The 18434-nt window shown below is 48.2% G+C and overlaps 3 protein-coding genes across 4 annotated transcripts in view; 2 read left to right on the top strand and 1 right to left on the bottom strand.

The window, feature by feature from the left end:
• RAB13 (RAB13, member RAS oncogene family) overlaps positions 1-4794 on the top strand; it is a 13493-nt gene extending 8699 nt beyond the window's left edge. The window contains exons 1-8 of one of the 2 annotated variants that reach the window (XM_006775627.2): positions 8-240; positions 1546-1606; positions 2698-2758; positions 2998-3075; positions 3185-3274; positions 3369-3434; positions 4005-4058; positions 4230-4794. In XM_006775627.2, the coding sequence (XP_006775690.1) occupies positions 117-240; positions 1546-1606; positions 2698-2758; positions 2998-3075; positions 3185-3274; positions 3369-3434; positions 4005-4058; positions 4230-4304 (609 nt within the window). In that variant the 5' untranslated portion in view covers positions 8-116 and the 3' untranslated portion in view covers positions 4305-4794. Of the gene's footprint in view, positions 1-7; positions 241-1545; positions 1607-2697; positions 2759-2997; positions 3076-3184; positions 3275-3368; positions 3435-4004; positions 4059-4229 lie in introns of those variants that run through there. The other variant, XM_015571785.1, reaches the window with a different exon arrangement.
• A 6052-nt stretch (positions 4795-10846) lies between these two features.
• Positions 10847-13881, top strand: JTB (jumping translocation breakpoint). Its single transcript, XM_006775626.2, has 5 exons — positions 10847-11233; positions 11385-11422; positions 11593-11675; positions 12919-12998; positions 13405-13881. The coding sequence occupies exons 1-5, from the start codon at positions 11151-11153 to the stop codon at positions 13559-13561; spliced, it is 441 nt and encodes a 146-aa protein (XP_006775689.1). The 5' UTR covers positions 10847-11150; the 3' UTR covers positions 13562-13881.
• A 249-nt stretch (positions 13882-14130) lies between these two features.
• Positions 14131-18434, bottom strand: part of CREB3L4 (cAMP responsive element binding protein 3-like 4) — a 4757-nt gene continuing 453 nt past the window's right edge. The window contains exons 2-10 of the mRNA XM_015571777.1: positions 18220-18391; positions 17730-17976; positions 17476-17597; positions 15360-15452; positions 15123-15229; positions 14930-14998; positions 14740-14824; positions 14471-14567; positions 14131-14321 (exon numbers count right to left, since the gene is read on the bottom strand). Coding sequence (XP_015427263.1) covers positions 14131-14321; positions 14471-14567; positions 14740-14824; positions 14930-14998; positions 15123-15229; positions 15360-15452; positions 17476-17597; positions 17730-17976; positions 18220-18390 — 1182 coding nt within the window. The 5' untranslated portion in view covers position 18391. The remainder of the gene's footprint in view (positions 14322-14470; positions 14568-14739; positions 14825-14929; positions 14999-15122; positions 15230-15359; positions 15453-17475; positions 17598-17729; positions 17977-18219; positions 18392-18434) is intronic.

Genomic DNA, 18434 nt, shown 5'->3' with positions numbered 1-18434 from the left:
GAGGGAGGAAAACTTCCTGGCCCGGGCTACCGGCGTCTCTTTCTACCAACCCTCCAATCTCGCCTCCCGGTGCCCAGCGCGTCCCCACCCCTCCCCCGGCTCCCTCAGTGTCCGCCATGGCCAAAGCCTACGACCACCTCTTCAAGCTGCTGCTGATCGGGGACTCGGGGGTGGGCAAGACTTGTCTGATCATTCGCTTTGCAGAGGACAACTTCAACAACACTTACATCTCCACCATCGGTGAGCCCACTGGCCATCTCCCGGGCCCCTGACTCCCCGTGCCCTCGCCCCCCGGCTCCCAGATTACTGGTGGCCCCCACCTTCCAGTCCCCCTGCAGTGGGGCTTCTAAAATCCAGGTCCTCAACCTCTGCTTCAGACCCATCCCCCATTCATGCCTCTGGGTGGTACCCACAATTCTAACCGGCCTGCCATCTCCAGGTAACTCCTCCGATGTGCCGGCCCCTCGTTTTCTTGATACCAGTCTTCTCATCTCTCTAGATCCACATGACCCCTTCTCTGTTCCCTTCTCAGCTCCTCCTCTCCCCCATCCACCTGGAGCTCTTGACCCAGTCACTCTCCACATTTCCTGTATTCCCCCTCGCAGAACATCTGTCTCCCAGCTCTGCCAGCCTCCTGCTGTCCCACTGAGTTTCAGACTCTATTCCATCCCCACCTGATCATCTACTTCTCCGTTCTCTTGCTCCTTAACTTAATGGGTGGGGAAGGTGAAACAGGGTGGCCCAAGGACTGTGATCCTGAATATGCAGCCGGCCTGGTGAAGAAGGTGGGAATGAGGGGACTTTTGGGGTCCCTGAGTCAGCCTGGTGACTCAGCCTCCTTCCTAGAGCTCCCAACAGGCTTGGGGGAGGTGCCCAAGTCTCCACTAAGAACAGTGTTTCCCCTCCTCCGCTCTCATCTTTCTTCATCTACTCTGGTCTGGGAAATAAGACAAGGAGAGTCTCAAGACAATTCTGGTTAGAAAGGGGAAGGAAAAATGCCCCTTTTTCCTCGTTCAGTCTCAGGAGGGATCTTGTTTAGCTTCAAACTTTTTTGGTTCCAAGCCTGGCCTACTAGATAATTCACACAGACAGGCATCAGCTACCTTTTCCCTCACGCTCTACCCTACAGGGCCGGCAACATTGGGGGAGGGGTACGGAGAGTAGAGGGTTCCAGGAAAACAGAAGGGAAAAGGAATCCGAAAGTAATATTTGGGGGGAGACGGACTAGATTGAGAGAGTTGTCAGCTGGCAAGCCTGAGTGGACCCAAGAGTTGCCTTAATGGCCTGAAGCCTCCCTACAGAATTTTCATCACCTTCACCACAAAATTCACAAAATCTAAGTAAAAATGACATGCTTGCTAATTGAGGTGTGCAGTTTTGAGGAAATTCTCCTAGTTTTACACTTTGGACAAGGCTGCTTCCCATGTGCCTCCTCTGCGGACTTCCCGGCACTGCCACGCTCCCTTCCTGTCTAGCCCCCAACACACTTTTACATGCGTGGCGCACACCTGTGTCTCAACTTCAACGTACACTCTCCACTCCTAGGAATTGATTTCAAGATCCGCACTGTGGATATAGAGGGGAAGAAGATCAAACTGCAAGTCTGGTGAGTGACTGCCCTAGGATTCCTAACCAGACTTCCTCCGCTTCCCCTTATAACCCTTTTTCTGCTGTTTTGCTTCATTTCTCTCCTTTCCCGCTCCGTTCCTCCCAGCACTTCTGATCATTTGCGTCACGTCACTCAGTGGTCCTTCCATCTCTCTTCCTGCTTGCTCAGTTATTTTCAGCTTTTTTGTAACTCTTCCCTCTCCCAGCTCCAGAGTATTCTGATCTTGCCAACAAATGTCTGTTGAGCTATAATGTGGAAACAGGCTCTAAGCAGTTTATTTTTTTATTTTTTTAAATATATTTTATTGATTTTTTACAGAGAGGAAGGGAGAGAGATAGTTAGAAACATCGATGAGAGAGAAACATCGATCAGCTGCCTCCTGCACATCTCCCACTGGGGATGTGCCCGCAACCCAGGTACATGCCCTTGACCGGAATCGAACCCCGGGACCCCTCAGTCCGCAGGCCGACGCTCTATCCACCGAGCCAAACTGGTTTTGGCTCTAAGCAGTTTAATAGCAAACAGGAGAATTAAGACTTGACTCTAAGTCTAGTGCTCTCTCTAAATTATGGAGAGCCTAGAAAACCTAGTAGAGATGTTTGACCTGACTGTCATCAGGAAGCTGGAAACCCCGAGGGTATGAGGCTTAATGGAGACATTAAGGTACAAGAGATAAGAGCAAACTGGTTTAAATTCTCCTTCTGTTACAGAATGACCTTCATTAGTTATTCAGCCTCCTCAAATCTGTTACCTCATTTGTAAAATAAGGACAATAAAGCATGTCTCACAAGGACGGAGTTAAGATTAAACGAAGTGGCATGCGTATAAAATGATATATACACAGTGCTGGGCACAGCTTAAGCATCCAGTGAATAAACCAGGGGGATCTTGTTTCTTAGGTCTCTGCCATCTCTCAGTATCAGCCCATCTGTCCTTCATCCCTTTCCCCTTTTACTGTTTCCTAATTCTGTTCCTTTCAGCCCCATCATGTGAAAGCTAAATGCTTAGCTGGTGGGGGGTAAGGGGAATCTCTCTCTCTGGAGAGCCCTTCCCTCTGTCCTACCCCGTGAAATATTCTGCCTCTTCAGGGACACCGCTGGCCAAGAACGATTCAAGACGATAACTACTGCCTATTACCGTGGAGCCATGGTACGAAGTGTGGGTCTGGACAAGGGATGAGGGCATGAGGCAATGAAATGTAGGTTTATGAGTACAGAGAGGCAGGGGGAAATGGGGGGTTGCACGAGTGGGGTGCAGAGGGTCCCACATGACTTAGTGATTTGACTCATGGGTAAAACTTGTAGGCTCACTTAGAGTACAACTGGGGCGGGGGTGAGTAAACAGGGACTGTGGTCCAAGCCTCCATTGTGAACTCTGCCATCTTCCAGGGCATTATTCTAGTCTATGACATCACAGATGAGAAATCCTTTGAGAATATTCAGAATTGGATGAAGAGCATCAAAGAGGTGAGGCCCCTCCCAGAGGGATGGGGGAATTGGATAGAACTTAGAAGATGAAGTGGATTTCCAAGAAGAGCTTGACCCAACTTTACTTGTCTTACCCTTTTGCTCCCAGAATGCCTCAGCTGGGGTGGAGCGCCTCCTACTGGGGAACAAGTGTGACATGGAGGCCAAGAGGAAGGTACAGAAGGAGCAGGCCGAGAAGGTACTGACCAGGTTGGCCAAGATGAGGTCAGATTGCAGAGGACTTGGCTACTATCCTTTATCCAACCCTCTTCTTCCCACTTCATCCCCTACAGTTGGCTCGGGAGCATGGAATCCGATTTTTCGAGACTAGTGCCAAATCCAGTATGAATGTGGATGAGGTGAGACACCCCCCAGCCCCAGCCCGGAAAGAGATGGAATATCGGAAGATAGACTTATCCTTCTCTCTCTCTTTTTTTTAAAAAATATATTTTATTGATTTTTTACAGAGAGGAAGGGAGAGGGATAGAGAGTTAGAAACATCAATGAGTGAGAAGCATTGATCAGCTGCCTCCTGCACACCCCCCACTGGGGATGTGCCCGCAGCCAAGGTACATGCCCTTGACCGGAATCGAACCTGGGACCCTTGAGTCCGCAGGCCGACGCTCTATCCACTGAGCCAAACCGGCCAGGGCCCTTCTCCTTTTTAAAAAATATATTTTTATTGATTTCAGAAAGAAAAGGGGAGAGAGAGAGATAGAAACATCAATGATGAGAATTATTGATTGGCTGCCGCCGGCAGGCCCCCTACTGAGGATCGAGCCCACAACCCCCGGCATGTGCCCTTGACCAGAATCGAACCTGGGACCCTTTGGTCCACAGGCTGACACTCTATCCACTGAGCCAAACCAGCTAGGGCTAGACTTACCCTTTTCTCTAGTCTGTACTGACCAATCTCCTTTCTCCATTAGGCTTTCAGTTCCCTGGCCCGGGACATCTTGCTCAAGTCAGGAGGCCGGAGATCGGTGAGTTGGTTCTGCTGGACTAAGTTACAACTGGGAGGGGATGGAAATAAAAAACTGAGGAGGGGAGCAGTGCTGAGACTTCTCATGGGGGTGGGTCCCCTTCAAACAGTTTATAGGCTCAGACCCCAGCCAGCCATTCTCACCCTGACCCCTGTGCCCTTCTGCCTCTAGGGAAACAGCAGCAAGTCCTCCAGCACTGACCTGAAAACTTGTGACAAAAAGAACACCAAGTGCTCCCTGAGCTGAGGACTCTTTGCTGCCTCCCCACCCTAAGCCTGGAGGTTGAACCTGAGGGAAGCAGGGCTGAGGGGCTGGATGGGGGAGAGAGTAGGTGGTGTTTGGAGAAGTAAAGATGGATAGATGGTGAGAGAACAGGGAGAAAATGGAGAAGAAAAAAAAAAGGAAAACCAGAGAGGAAAGAGGAGAAGAGGTGGAATAGAGGGAAGAAGCAAGAAGGGAAAGAATTGAGGAAGTGAAAACGTGCGAAAGAGGTAGGAAGAAAGGAAGGAGAAAAGGAAGTATAGATAGCCTGGGGCCTCAGACCTTCGATGGGTTTCCATGGCAACATCAATGTAAATAAATAATTGATTTTGTTACTGGATCAGGCTTTAGGGTCCTGTGAGAGGCTGGCTCAGCACCACCCCTTGAAAGTTTGGTCCTATTCTGTCACTCTGCATGGTCTTTCCCAGTATTAAAGACCTCCATTTGCACAAATGTAGCTATTCTGGGTAACTTTCATCGTTGTCGGAATTGCTCTTTACTCATAAACCTAATTCCTCCCTCTGAGGTGTCTGGGCTGCCTGAACCTGGCTGGGTTCCTGTGATGCCAGGATTAGACCCAGGGCTATCTCTCTTCCCCAGCTGTTTAATTGATGAGGAAACCAGCAAGGAGCAAAGGTTCCCTGAACGTGCGGGTGTGCACATACATACTCTTTCCATTATGGATTTAGAGAATCACTGTGGGCAGAGCCCTCTCCAGGAAATTGCAGGACCTTTTTTTTAAGGACTCTCTTTGGGCCTCCCCTGGGGAGTGAGTGACAGTCCCCGCCTCATGGAAATAACAAGACCTAGTATTGTTACCCAAGCAAGCATCTTTGATTCTGCCAGCAATCCCTTTAGGTAGCTGGCAGGTGTTATCTGCTTTAATAGATGAGGAAAATGAGACACAAAACAGGTTCATGTATTCATACATATTTATTGAGCATCTACTATGTGCCAAGCACTGTGGTCAAATTAACATAATGTTTGGGTAGTACTTATAAGTGGGACAAGTAAATTTTAACAGAAACAGCCCCTAACTACTGAGTACAAAGAGGCAAGCAAAAAGCACCACCACCAGCCTCCGGCCAGGTAGTTCAGTTGGTTGGAGCGTCATCCTGAGGCACCAAGGCTGCGGATTCGATCCCCAGTCAGGGCACATGTAAGTGGAACAACAAGTCGATGTCTGTCTGTCTGTCTCTCTCTCTCTTAAATCAATAAATAAAATTGTTCTTAAAAAAGAGAAAACACCAAAAACTCAGGCTTGATACATATTGCCTGAGTATACATAGTATACATAACCCTCTTTTACTGTTACACAATATTTTTAAAAATATACTTTTATTGATTTCAGAGAGGAAGGGGGAGGGAGAGAGAGATAGAAACCCCAATGATGAGAGAATCATCGATCGCCTGCCTCCTGCACGCCCCCTACTGGGGACCGAGCCCACAACCCCCGAGCATGTGCCCTTGACCGGAATTGAACCCAAGACTTTTCAGTCCTCAGGCTGATGATCGATCCACTGAGTCAAACCAGCCAGGGTACACACAATATTTTTTTTAAACAGTGAAATTATCTCACAGAATTGATCTTTTATCAGGATAATTAAAATGTCAGATTTGGTTAGGACAAAATACTATTAGAAGCTTTTTTATTCACGGATATGATGTTCAAGGCGTTTAAGAAATCCACAAGCCCACCCAGCCATTGTGGCTCAGTGGTTGAGCATCGATCTATGAACCAGGAGGTCACAGTTCGATTCCCAGTCAGGGCACAGGCTGGGGTTACGGGCTCCATCCCCAGTGTGGGGCATGCAGGAGGCAGCTGATCAATGATTCTCTCTCACCATTGATGTTTCTCTCTCTCTCTCTTCCTCTCTGAAATCAATAAAAACATATTTTTTTAAATAAATAAATACAAACTAAAGGAAATCCACAGCCCGCAGTGTAGAAGTGGACGTACAATCTGGAGGCAGCAGCAAAGCCTTCTCTGTGCAACTGTTTCTGTTGGTGAAAGACAGCACTCGGGAAAGTCTGCCTCAGCCGGTTTGGTTTAGTGAATAGAACTTGGGCCCGCGGACCGAAGGGTCCCGGGTTCGATTCCGGTAAAGGGCAGGTACCCTGGTTGCAGGCTCCTCCCTGGCCCGGGCCCTTCTGGGGGCACATGCAGGAGGCAATCAATGTGTTTCTCTCACATCAATATTCCTTTCTCTTTCCCCCTCTCTTCCACTCTCTAAAAATCAATGAAAAAATATCCTTGGGGAGGATGACAAAAAGAAAAGAAAGAAGTCTGATAGTACTGGGAGAAGAACTTAGAAATTAATTTGATAAATGTAGTAAGTATCCAAGCTTCGATGGGGTAATGTCCTCTGTGGCTTATGTTTGAGCTCCGTTGTCAACTGCGAGCTAGTTTCATTTGCTCAAGATAAGGAACGCCTTGGCATTTTCAGAATCCCAGAAAGACAGCTGACATCTTCATCATACCGCAGGTATTTTTAAAATGTAGTTTCAGTGTAGAGACCTTATCGAGATGCTTGGTATGGCTACTGGAAGTGAAATCTTACAAGGTCTCACAGCTAGTCATGAAACATGATAGGATCGGGCAAGGATAACAATAGGAGACTTCGGCACAAACCTTTATTATAGCTAAAAACTACTGGGGGGGAAACCCACACTCTACTGTCTGTAACATACAACTCTTGACACATACAAATAACTTAAAGGAAAAATAGTCACAAACAAAATTAAAGCTCAGTCCTCACCAGGTTTTGTTTTTTGTGTGTGTTTTTTTCCAACTCTCACCCAATGATCTTTCCATAGTCTGATAGTTCCTGCTCGTGAGAAGCCAGCTTTAAGTCTGACGGGAAGACAAAATTTAGGGGATGCAGCATCATATATACTGTTCATTCCAAAATAAAGTATTAGCCTTTAGGGCTGTGGGGGAGGGGAGCAGCTGTGGTGACTAGGCTAGAAAGACCTGTTGGGGAAGGAGAATGTAGAGCAGAGTTAACAAGGAAAAAAAGTATGGAAACAAGCCTTTTTTTTAAATTTTTTTGTTGTTGAAAGTTATATATATTACCCCTTCCCTCCCCCCCATTGGCCTCTTCCCCACCCCCACTCCGGCCTTCACCACCCTATTGTCTGTGTTCATGGGTTATGTGATTACAGTTCTTTAGATATTCTTTTATTCCTAATGATCTCTTTCCACCCACTCTCCCTTCCCGCCTTCACTCTGAGATTCCAGTCTGTTCCATGCTTCTATATTTCTGGATCTGTTTTGTTCATCAGTTTTTTTGTTCGTTATATTCCACATATGAATGTGATCATGTGATACTTGTCTTTCTCTGACTGGCTTATTTTGCTGAGCATATTACTCTCCAGGTCCCTCCATGCTGTCTTAAAGGGTAAGAGATCCCTCTTTTTTACAGCTGCATAGTATTCCATGGTGTAAATGTACCACAACTTTTTTTTTTTTAATATGTTCATTCATTCAGTTAGGTAGTTTATTTATGTATGTATGTATTACATTTATTGCCCTTTGAAAATTGGTGTTTTTGATATATTTTATTGATTTTTTTACAGAGAGGAAGGGAGAGGGATAGAGAGTTAGAAACATCGATGAGAGAGAAACATCAATCAGCTGCCTCCTGCACACCCGCTACTGGGGATATGCCCGCAACCAACGTACATGCCCTTGACCGGAATCGAACCTGGGACCTTTTGGTCCGCAGGCCAACGCTGTATCCACTGAGCCAAACCGGTTAGGGCTGTACCACAACTTTCTTATCCACTCATCTGCTAATGGACACTTGGTTTGTTTCCATATCTTAGCTATTATAAATTGTGCTGCTATGAACATAGGGGTGCATACATTTTTTCCGGTTGATGTTTTGGGTTTCTTAGGATATATTCCTAGAATTGAGATCACTGGATCAATGGCAGTGCCATATTTTATTTTTTGAAGGAAACTGCATACTGTTTTCCATGATGGCTGCACCAGTCTACATTCCCATCAGCAGTGTACTAGGGTTCCCTTTTCTCCACATCCTCACCAGCACTTATCATTTGTTGATTTGTTTTGTTTCTTGTTAATCCTCACCTAAGCATAAGTTCCCATTGATCTTTTAAAAAATTATTTATTTATTTTTATTGATTTCAGAGAGGAAGGGAGAGGGAGAGAAACATCAATGATGAGAGTGAATCATGGATTGGCTGCCTCCTGCACACCCCCTACTGGGGATTGAGCTTGCAACCAGGCATGTGCTCTTGACTGGAATGGAACCTGGGACCCTTCAGTCTACAGGCCAACGCTCTATCCACTGAGCCAAACCAGCTAGGGCAATTTGTTGACTTGTTGATGATAGCATTCTGACCCGTGTGAGGTGATATCTCATTGTTGTTTTAATTTGCATCTCTCTGATGATTGGTGACTTTGAACATTTCTTCATATGTCTCTTGGCCATTTGTATGTTCATTTTGGAGAAGTGTCTATTTAGATTCTTTGCCCCTTTTTTAAACATATATTTTTATTGATTTCAGAGAGGAAGGGAGAGGGAGAGATAGAAACATCAATGATGAGAGAGAATCATTGATCAGCTACCTCCTGCACACCCGCTACTGGGCATCGAGCCTGCAACTTGGGCATGCGCCCTGACCAGGAATTGAACAGTGATCTCCTGGTTTAAAGGTTGATGCTCAACCATTGAGCCAGGTCAGCTGGGAATATTTTTTATTGTTTGTCTTCTTTTTGTTAAATTGTATGAGTTCCTTATATGTTTTGGATATTAACCCTTTATCAGATGTATCATTGCCAAATATGTTCTCCCATCCAGTGGGCTCCCTTTTCATTTTGTTGATGGTTTCTTTTGCTGTGCAGAAAATTTTTAAGTAATCGCATTTGTTCACTTTCTCCTTAGTTTTTCCCCTTGCCCTAGGCGATGTATCCGCAAACATATTGCTATGGAGATGTCTGAGATTTTTCTGCTATGGTTTCTTCTAGGATTTTTATCGTTTCATGCTTAAGACTTTTATCCATTTTGAGTTTATTCTTGTGTATGGTGTAAGTTAGTGGTCTAGTTTCTTTTTTTGTTTTTTTTTGCTTGTATCTGTCCAATTTTCCCAACACCACTTATTGAAGAGACTGTCTTGATTTCAACTGTGTGCTCTTACCTCCTTAGTCAAATATTGAGTGTAATGGCTCAGGTGGATTTCTGGGGTCTCTGTTCTGTTCCATTGGTGTATATGTCTGTTCTTGTGCTAGTATTATGCTGTTTTGATTATAGTGGTTTGCAGTATAACTTGATATCTGGTATTGGTGATCCCTCCAATTTTGTTTTTCTTTCTCAAGATTGCTGTGGCTTATTTGGGGTCTTTTTTGGTTTCATATATATTTTTTTAGTATTGGTTCTTGATCTGTGAAATATACTATTGGTATTTTAATAGGGATTGCATTGAATCTATAGATTGCTTTGGGTAGTATGGACATTTTAATGATGTTAATTCTACCAATCCAAGAACATGGTATATTCTTTCACTTGTTTCTATCTTCCTCTGTCTCTTTTTTTCAACATCCTGTGATTTTCTGAGTACAAGTCTTTTACCTTCTTGGTTTACTTTATTCCTAAGTATCTTAATTTTTTATTCTTCGTCAGGGCACATGCCCAGGTTTCAGGGCACGTCCCCATTTAGGGGGCATGCAGGAGGCATCTCTCATCAATGTTTCTCTCCCTCTCCTTTCCTCTCTCTGAAATCAATAAAAACATACCTTTTAAAAAGTATGACAGAAATGTGAGGCAATGTAGAGGGGAATAAGTATTTACACATTTTATTTGTATCTCAAAAACAAACAAAGAAAATGCACGTTTGCATTTCCTTTTAACACAGAACACCGAGAGCCACATACAGTGCTAAAGTCATGTAGCTAATAAGCACCCCAGCCTAGCTAGACTGAACACTTGCTGGAACTTCAGATCTTACGCTCTTTTTATTGCGCATTATGTAGGAGCAAGGGAGAGTTGAGAACATTTGATGCGGTTATTCAAGGGCCAGTTCTGGGGATCTTTGAACATGCGAGGAGGTGACATCTGAGTAGAGCTGAGTAGGGGCCCAGTGGCAGGGAGAGGCCAACCCAGCTTCTCCCTTTGACCGTGCTGGGCAAGAAGAATGAGACAGGTAAGAGTGTCAGAAAGGCTGAATTTTAATGGTAACTCCCAGGGTTTTAAGGGAAGTGCAAAGTCCTGAGTGCGACGTATGGTTCTTTTTTACGTCTCGCTGCTCATCTAGCGCAGATGGGTAAACAAGCGACAGGCCAGGCAGGGAGCCAGGAACCGAGAATACAGCCTCGCCGCCATTTCCGCCATTTCCTCCATTCCCACCAAAGACTACCAGGACCAGAATGCCACGGTGCACAGCACGAACGCAGTGACATTCTATTCCGGGAGATGCCCGCGGCGCCACCAACCCGGCGAGACTACAAGGCCCAGCAAGCAACGCGCGCGCCCGCGCCTGCGCCGCGCCGTTCCGCCCCGCCCCGCTCAGGGAAACCGGGCCCACACCCAGGAGCCTTCACAGGGCAAGATGGCCGCGCCGGGAGCCGAAGTGGAGGCGAGGGGCGGCTAGCGCCGTCCCGCCCTGCGTATTGGACGTATTGGCTCTTCTCGTCCGGGCCATGGGCACCTCCCAGTAGAGCCTTTGACCCGAGGCAACCCCAGCATTTCGCAGTTCTAACCTGGAACTTCCCGGAGCGCTGCGGGGTCGGCGGCGCCTCGGCGCTCTGACGGCGGCGCGAGCCCAGGGAAGCAGCCTCCTCGTCCCGGCGGCGACCCGGAGCGCTCCATGCCTGCGGGGGCGGGGAGGCGTGGCCTCCCCCCGGGCCGCCGCCTCTGCTGGCTGCTCTGCGCGTTCACCTTAAAGCTCTGGTGAGGGCTGGGCGCCGTGGGAGGGGGAGCGGGAGACGGGCTGTAGCCCCTGCCCTCGGGGTGGTGGAGACTGCGCCCCGCGACCGCGCGATGGGGAGGTTCCCTGTATCCTGGCTTCTGACGTCTGCCCCTTCCCCCCTGTCCCCCGCAGCCAAGCAGAGGCCCCGGTGCGGGAGGAGAAGCTGTCAGGTGGGTGATGGTCCGGGAGGGAGCCCGGTGTCCCCGGGGTTTCTGTCCGCAGGTGGCACAGGGCGCCCCGTGCGGACCGAGGGCGTCAGGGTGCTGGGAAGTGGGATGGGCAGAGCCTTTGGGGGAAGTGTTTTCCGAGTGAGGTTTGGGGCTGCCTTTCTCCCCTTTAGTGAGCACCTCGGGCTTGCCGTGCTGGATGGCGGAAGAGTTCGTGGTGGCAGAAGAGTGTACTCCGTGTTCTACTTTCCAGGCTGTGAGTATCGGCTTCCTCCCCTTTTTTCTCACATCTGATCAGTCCCTACATCGTTTTCTATCTTGACCAACGCGAAAGTTCATTTAACAAAAGTTCAATATGAAAATGCCCAAGACTTGGCTTTACCATTGTAGAAAAACAGGTGCTATCTAGAAAAACATGTGCAAGCAAGTTGATTTCTCCGAGGAACACAGCCGTTCTTCAGGTCCGTGCCCCGGCTTCTAACATGGCACCGATTCCTGTATGACCACCATCCCAGTAGGGCCCTGGTGCCCACTGTTGCCATCGACACACATTCATTCATCACAAGATTCATAAAGGGATTAAATCCTGGCACTATTCCTTGGACATGTCTGCTACCGTTTATTTTGTTTTTCCTTTATTTTTAATACTCACCCAAGGTATTGATCTTAGAGGGTTGGGGAGGGAGAGAGAGAAGCCTTGATGTGACGTGGAACCTGAAATCTGGGTATGTGCCCTGGCCCGGAATGGAACCTGCCTCTTTAGTGTGTATGGGATGACGCTCCAACCCAGCCACACCGGCCGGGCACCCGCCATTTAGTTTCAACGATAACTTCTTGTCCATAAATGTTTTTACCTCAGGGGGTGAGCTTTGCTCATGGTGTCTACTCAGCGAGCTCAGAGATACTTGCAAATGAAACTGTGGCTTCTCTCACGCTTCCACCACAGCCCCTAAGTCTTCCTGAGTATGCTTTTCATTGTCTATCATTTTCCTTGTACAGTGGGGCCTTGACTTACGAGTTTCATTCATTCTGAGACTGAGCTCATTAAGGAGCTCATTAACTCAAATTACTCTATCAACTCAATGCAAAAAATCGGCCGAGAGACAGCTGGTATCTCAGAAAACCCGTTAGTTGGGACACTCGTAAGTCAACGCCCCACTGTATATGTCCACATATGAACTTGTCTTCCCCTGTAAATGTGCCCTTTTCTTTCCAGGCTAATGGCAACTTTCAGTTAATAACCGTGTCCTGTTCATTTTAAATCCAGTAGACTCTGGGACCTGTCCACGTCTCTCCTAGACGATCGCTTTGAAATATTCTTTCTAACACATATTCCTAATGGTGCAGCCACCGCCTCCACCATCCCCATTAGAACTCTTCGCGAGTTACCTCCCGGTTCTGAGCCATAGCGCTTGGGCACCTGCCCATTCCGAATAGCAGCCGGCCTGCTTCTCCTCTGGCCCCTTGCTAACGTGTGCTTTGTCCTCTTCTCCCGGCAGAAAACCACCCCTGAATGCGGCTCCACGGGGTATGTGGAGAAGATCACATGCAGCTCATCGAAGAGGAATGGGTTCAAAAGGCAAGTGCTGTGTCTCCTCTGGACCCTCCTAGACCACCTCCTGTGCTCCCGTGACCTTGGGCGGATAGTCCCGCCTCTTCCTCTTGGTCTGGAGGTGGTATGGCATGTTGGAACGAGGAAGGGATTTGGAACCAAATTACTTCAAGCCCCACTTCTCCTTCTCACTGCTATATTCATGGCCACATCTTCTCATTAGTAAAATTGTTTAATATCTGCTCTGCTTACCTCACCAGAAAATAAGTTGAATGACATATCTGAATGGGGTTTGTGCCCTGTGAGCACAGACTGACTTTGGTTTTCTCTTTTCCCCTCAGATGTTGTATCTTGGTTAGGCTGAAGTAGAAGGGAGGTAGAGGGAGAGGCTGTCTGGCCTTCCCTGGGAATAACTGTTTCTTCCTACCCTCAGCTGTCGCTCGGCGCTGATGGAACAACACTTATTCTGGAAATTTGAAGGGACTGTCATCGGTGTAGCCTTGGTCTTCGCTTGCCTTGTCATCATTCGTCAGCGACAACTGGACAGAAGGGCCCTGGAAAAGGTCCGGAAGCAAATCGAATCCATATAGCTACCTTCTACCCTGGTATATGGGTCTTAAAGACCCCACCTCCGACAGAGAAAGTAGAATGGACTTATTTGTGCCCCTAGTATTTTGGGGAGTGGGAGGAACAAACAAACAAAACCCCTTCCGTCTTCCTTGTCTAGATCATCAATGAGCAGAATAAAAAGAGTAAAATAGTTTCCTTCTCTATTGTGATTTGGTTTGGGGCAGGAAGATAGGAAGGCAGAGAGGGAACCAGGGTGGCAACTTCAACCCCCACTTTATCAAGTACCTATCTTCCCCCCTTCTACTACTTATTTAAAATGAATAAAATTTCAGCAAAAAAACGTTTATTTTATTAGCAAAAACGTCTGTTTTCCTCAACCCTACATCCAAAGAAATAAAATCACAGATACATAATAAAAGTATTTGTGGTGCCACCTCACACAGACAGACGGCCTCTGGGTACAGGCATCTAGGGCATCCTGATGTAATCCTGAGGCCGAAGAACCCCGAGTGGGAATCCCAGGGGAAAGCAGAGCGGAGAGCCCTGGGTTCCTTCTGTGATTGAGGGGCGGGCTAGGGAGTACTCCAGCTCACATCTCATCTGCATGCAGCACAGTTCTGAGGAGCCCCCGGGGGCCTGTCTTTCCTCCCGTCTTCTCAAGCAGCGTCGTCGAGCCATTTGCACTCTTGACCCCAGGTGGCTCTCCCAATCTGGACTCTACCTCTGGGGTCTCCCAATTTTTTGTTGCGTCCTTGTGAATCAGGATATTTCTGGAAATCACTGTGGGGTGAAGGAAAAACGGCAGTAGTAGAGTGCTCCCTTGGGTGGGAATTCCAACAGGACAGCCCCTCCCTCCCACCTCTTGACTACCTGGAGAACACCCCATTTGCTCACCAGGTCAAAAGTCCTTCCCTGCCCTTGCCTCTCACCTCCATGAGGCTGGTAATCCTCAGACCCAGCTTCTGGTGGGCCTCGAAAGGGGCTGAAACTGGGCAGGATGATGAGAGCCAGGGAAAAGAGAAGGATCTGGGAGGAAGCAAGAAGACACTTGGGCTGTGGGGACAATAAAGTAAGTGAATAGAGGGCAGTTGGAGCCGTCAGGGATGGGAAGATTCAAGTGGCTTGGGCATAGGGGTATCAGGATGGACATGTGTCAGGTGGTGGAAGTGGGGGGAGATGGGAAGTAGACTAATGGTACCAGAACACAAGTGCTGGTCTGGGCAGCTTTGTTGGAAGTTTGAGTAATGAGCATCTGCAGCTGGCGGAGTTGAGTCACCAGGGACCTGGGAGAGGAGGAAGGATGAGTTAGATCTGGGAAGTAGGGTCCAAGAATGGTGCCCCTGTGTGTTGCATCCCTCCTGCAATGCGAACACTATGCTTTCACTCACATGTTGTGCCTCTCCAGCTCCTGGATTTTTTTCTGTAGTTGCTGGTTCTGTGCAGAACAGGCAGCCACCCTAAGGAGCGTGGAAAGGCAGGACAGGGTTCTTCCATCATGTGCGTCCCTGGCCTTACCCCCCTTGGTCAGGAAGAGGACTGGGCCTGGCCCACCAGAAGCCAGACATGGGAGTTCAAACATACGTGCTCTCTAGACCCTCGATGTATTCCTTCTTCCTCCGCCGACTGTCCTGAGCTGACTGCTTGTTACGGATTTTCCTCCTGACCTTCTTCAGGACCCTCTCCTCTGTCTGGGGCCCCGAGGTGTATCAGTCCTGGGCCCGTAACTTACCCCCATGCCCCCACTCTCCCCCGTGATCCTGGCTGTTCAGAGCCATGGTGGGCCCCTGGGTTGGGATACCCTTTTGGGAAGCATGTTACCTTGGTGAGGGGCAGGTGAGAGGGCAGGGAAATCCCTTCCTGCCCCAGCAGATGCTTCTCCTCATCTGTCAGGAACAAGGCTTGACAGGGTAGCTGGTGGGGCACAGAAGATAAGAGTGGGGAGAGGGCCATCCCATTTTTAGCACCCAGGCTGCTCCCCCTGCATGCCTTCTATAGTGTTTTCCATTTGCACTGAGGAATAGCTAACCATGAAATGAAGTGAGGGCAGGGACTTTAATTCAAGGGACCACGGGAGAGAAGAGGTGGTTTTGTCATATCGTTTGACCGCAGTCTCTGATCCACGTCTCCCCGAACAGGAGTATTTGAAGAGAATGTGGAGTAGCTCACTAAGGTCGGGTTTGCCCAATCTTCCAGCAGGCAATTGATTCACTTTTAGCTGTTCTTGTTTGGCAGAGTGTGTTATCCAGTCACAGTGAGCTCCCTGGGGCAGTGGCCCATTCTCCCCTAGGGTCTGATCCCCTCTTTTCAGACTAAAGCTCTCTCCCCTGTCAGACAAAGAATTAAAGAAAAAAGGTATATGGGGAGGGTAGTGTCTGGTTAATGTGAGTCTATCAATTGAATGACTTTCCTTTCCAATTACCTTTTGAAAAAGGTATGCTTTCCATTGTGTCTTAGGAATTTGCATTGCTTTGGCCCTGATAGCCTTTGGCTTTTACCTGAACCATTCCTTCTGTCTCTGCCTTTTTCTGATGCTCCCTTCTTGTGGCTGTGACTATTCGGTGGAACTATATTAGAAAGGTGTCCCTCCCAATCCACCTAGTCAAAATTTGTGAGAAGGAGGCCTAGAAAGTTTTATTTAAAAAACAACTGCCCTAGCTGGTTTGACTCAGTGGATAGAGCATCAGCCTGCTGACTGACTGCAGGGTCCTGGGTTTGATTCCAGTCAAGGGCACATGCCCAGGTTGCAGGCTTGATCCCCAGTAGGGGATGTGCCGAAGGCAACCAATCAATGATTCTCTCTCATCATTGATGTTTCTATTTCTCTCTCCCTCTCCCTTCCTCTCTCAAATCAATAAAAATATTTTTAAAATATTAAAAGCAAACCCACAAATTCCCCACTGTTTTGATGCACAGTCAAATTTAGACGTATCAAACTTTTTAAGGTCCCTCAACCCAAGATTTTAAGATCCTTGGCTTGGCTGCTGGTCCAGCTTCAACCACAGATTTGCAGGGAGGCTAGAACCTGTTCCCTGCCTTTTGCATGCAACGAGTTCTTTCCAGGATAAAGGCAGGTTCCCCCCTCTCCCCCTGGAGGAAGCAGACCAGGTAGTCTTGGGAAGTTATCTAATGTGTTACTCCCCTGCCACCCCATGCAATTGGGTGGAAGACAATTGTTCCAGTGGAAACATAAATGCAGTTGTTTCCCTTACACCCTGTGCCCAGTAACCAGTTCAATGTTCCCAGGTGGCCTGTCCCATTTCTGCGTCCTGACCCAAGACTTGAGACAATAGCTAAGCAAACAATGAACACAAGGTTTGGCCTTTCTCTTGAGCCCTATCCCTGGATTCGCTCACCCCACCTTTTCCTAACTGAGTCATCATCACCTTACTCCCAAGTGTTTCTGTCTCACTTATCCTTTCCTGCTTTTAAATTGCCCAAGTCTGCCCGATAGCTCAGTTGGTTCGAGCTTTGTCCCTATACGCCAAGGTTGCAGGTTCAATCTCTAGTCAGGGCACATACATACAAAAACCAGCCATGAAAGTATAAATAAGTGGAACAACAAATCGATGTTTCTCCCTCTCAAATCAATAAAAATTAATTGCCCTGCTTTTAAATTGCCCAAGTCTGCCCGATAGCTCCGTTGGTTAGAGCTCTGTCCCTATATGCCAAGGTTGCAGGTTCAATCTCTAGTCAGGGACACAAACATACAAAAACCAGCCATGAAAGTATAAATAAGTGGAACAACAAATCGATGTTTCTCTCTCTCAAATCAATAAAAATTAATTGCCCACGTCTCCCTGGCTTTCAGGCCTGATGCCCAAAACATTAGGGCAAAGACAGAGTTCAGCATCAGTTTCCCCCTCCCTTATCCCAATCTGTGTGGGTATATGTGTGTGTAGCAGGGGGGATGGATTAGGCCAACCCCAAGACTCACCAGGGTGGCAGGAAGCACTGGGTTTACAGTGCCTGCTCTGGGCAGGATGTGGGCATGAGCATCAAGGGGCACGTTGCTGACCATGCAGGCATCAGGCGTCATAAAAGGTGGGCTCCACTGATCTAAGGAAAGTACAGGTGGCTGGGAGAAACAAGATGGAAGGGACGCCCTGATGGCAGGAGGGTCTGGGTAGAGGCACAGATCGGGGCTGGATCTCAAGGGCCATTGTCCCCTTCCCACATAACACTACTAACCTAGCTGAATGGAGATGAAGCCCACCGCTGGCCCCGCTTCCTCCTGCATCTTCTCCAGGGCCTCTGTCTCATAAACAACTTCATAGAGGGCAGGAGAACTGGGTGCCTGGGGGGCAGGGGGGCTGTCTCGACGACCAGGGTGCTCAGAGATTCCACTGTCACTGCCAGGAGATGCTTCTGAGCAGTACACTGCATTGGGATCAATGAAAAGCTTCGGGAAATCTTCAGGCTCACTCTCTTGAAGGCCCTACATCAGAAGAGGGCGTGTATGTATACAGGGAAGAATTCTGTTAGTCCTTCCTGACATCAAACCTAGATCCTTCATGCTGCAGTTTCAGTCCTCTCTGTCCTTGGTCATGGGGATAATTACAGTTTCTCTCTACTCTAGGGGTACTGTCTCAGACCACTTTCCAAGTGTAGGCTGAAGTCTCTTGGGCTTCTTATCAGAGTTGTATTTCAAACCACCCCCGCTTCCATTCATCATACTCACACAGGCATGGGCCCCACTGGACTCCCAGCCTTGCAGCCCCTGTTCTTGTAGCATAGTCACTGGGGCTTCGGGAGGTGGACAGTGGAGTCCCAGCTCCAGGAAGGGTCCTGTTAAGACATCATCTGGGGGCTCCAGCCACACATCCAGCAGGTCAGGGGTTCCGAAATCCATCCTGCAGGGAGGCGTGTTGGATGGGAGTGCTGCAGGACGATGAT

Source organism: Myotis davidii, unplaced genomic scaffold, assembly GCF_000327345.1.
Source record: "Myotis davidii unplaced genomic scaffold, ASM32734v1 scaffold208, whole genome shotgun sequence".
NCBI classification, from domain to species: Eukaryota; Metazoa; Chordata; class Mammalia; order Chiroptera; family Vespertilionidae; genus Myotis; species Myotis davidii.
Note: the sequence above shows the minus strand (reverse complement) of the source record. Positions and strands in the feature narration are given on the sequence as shown.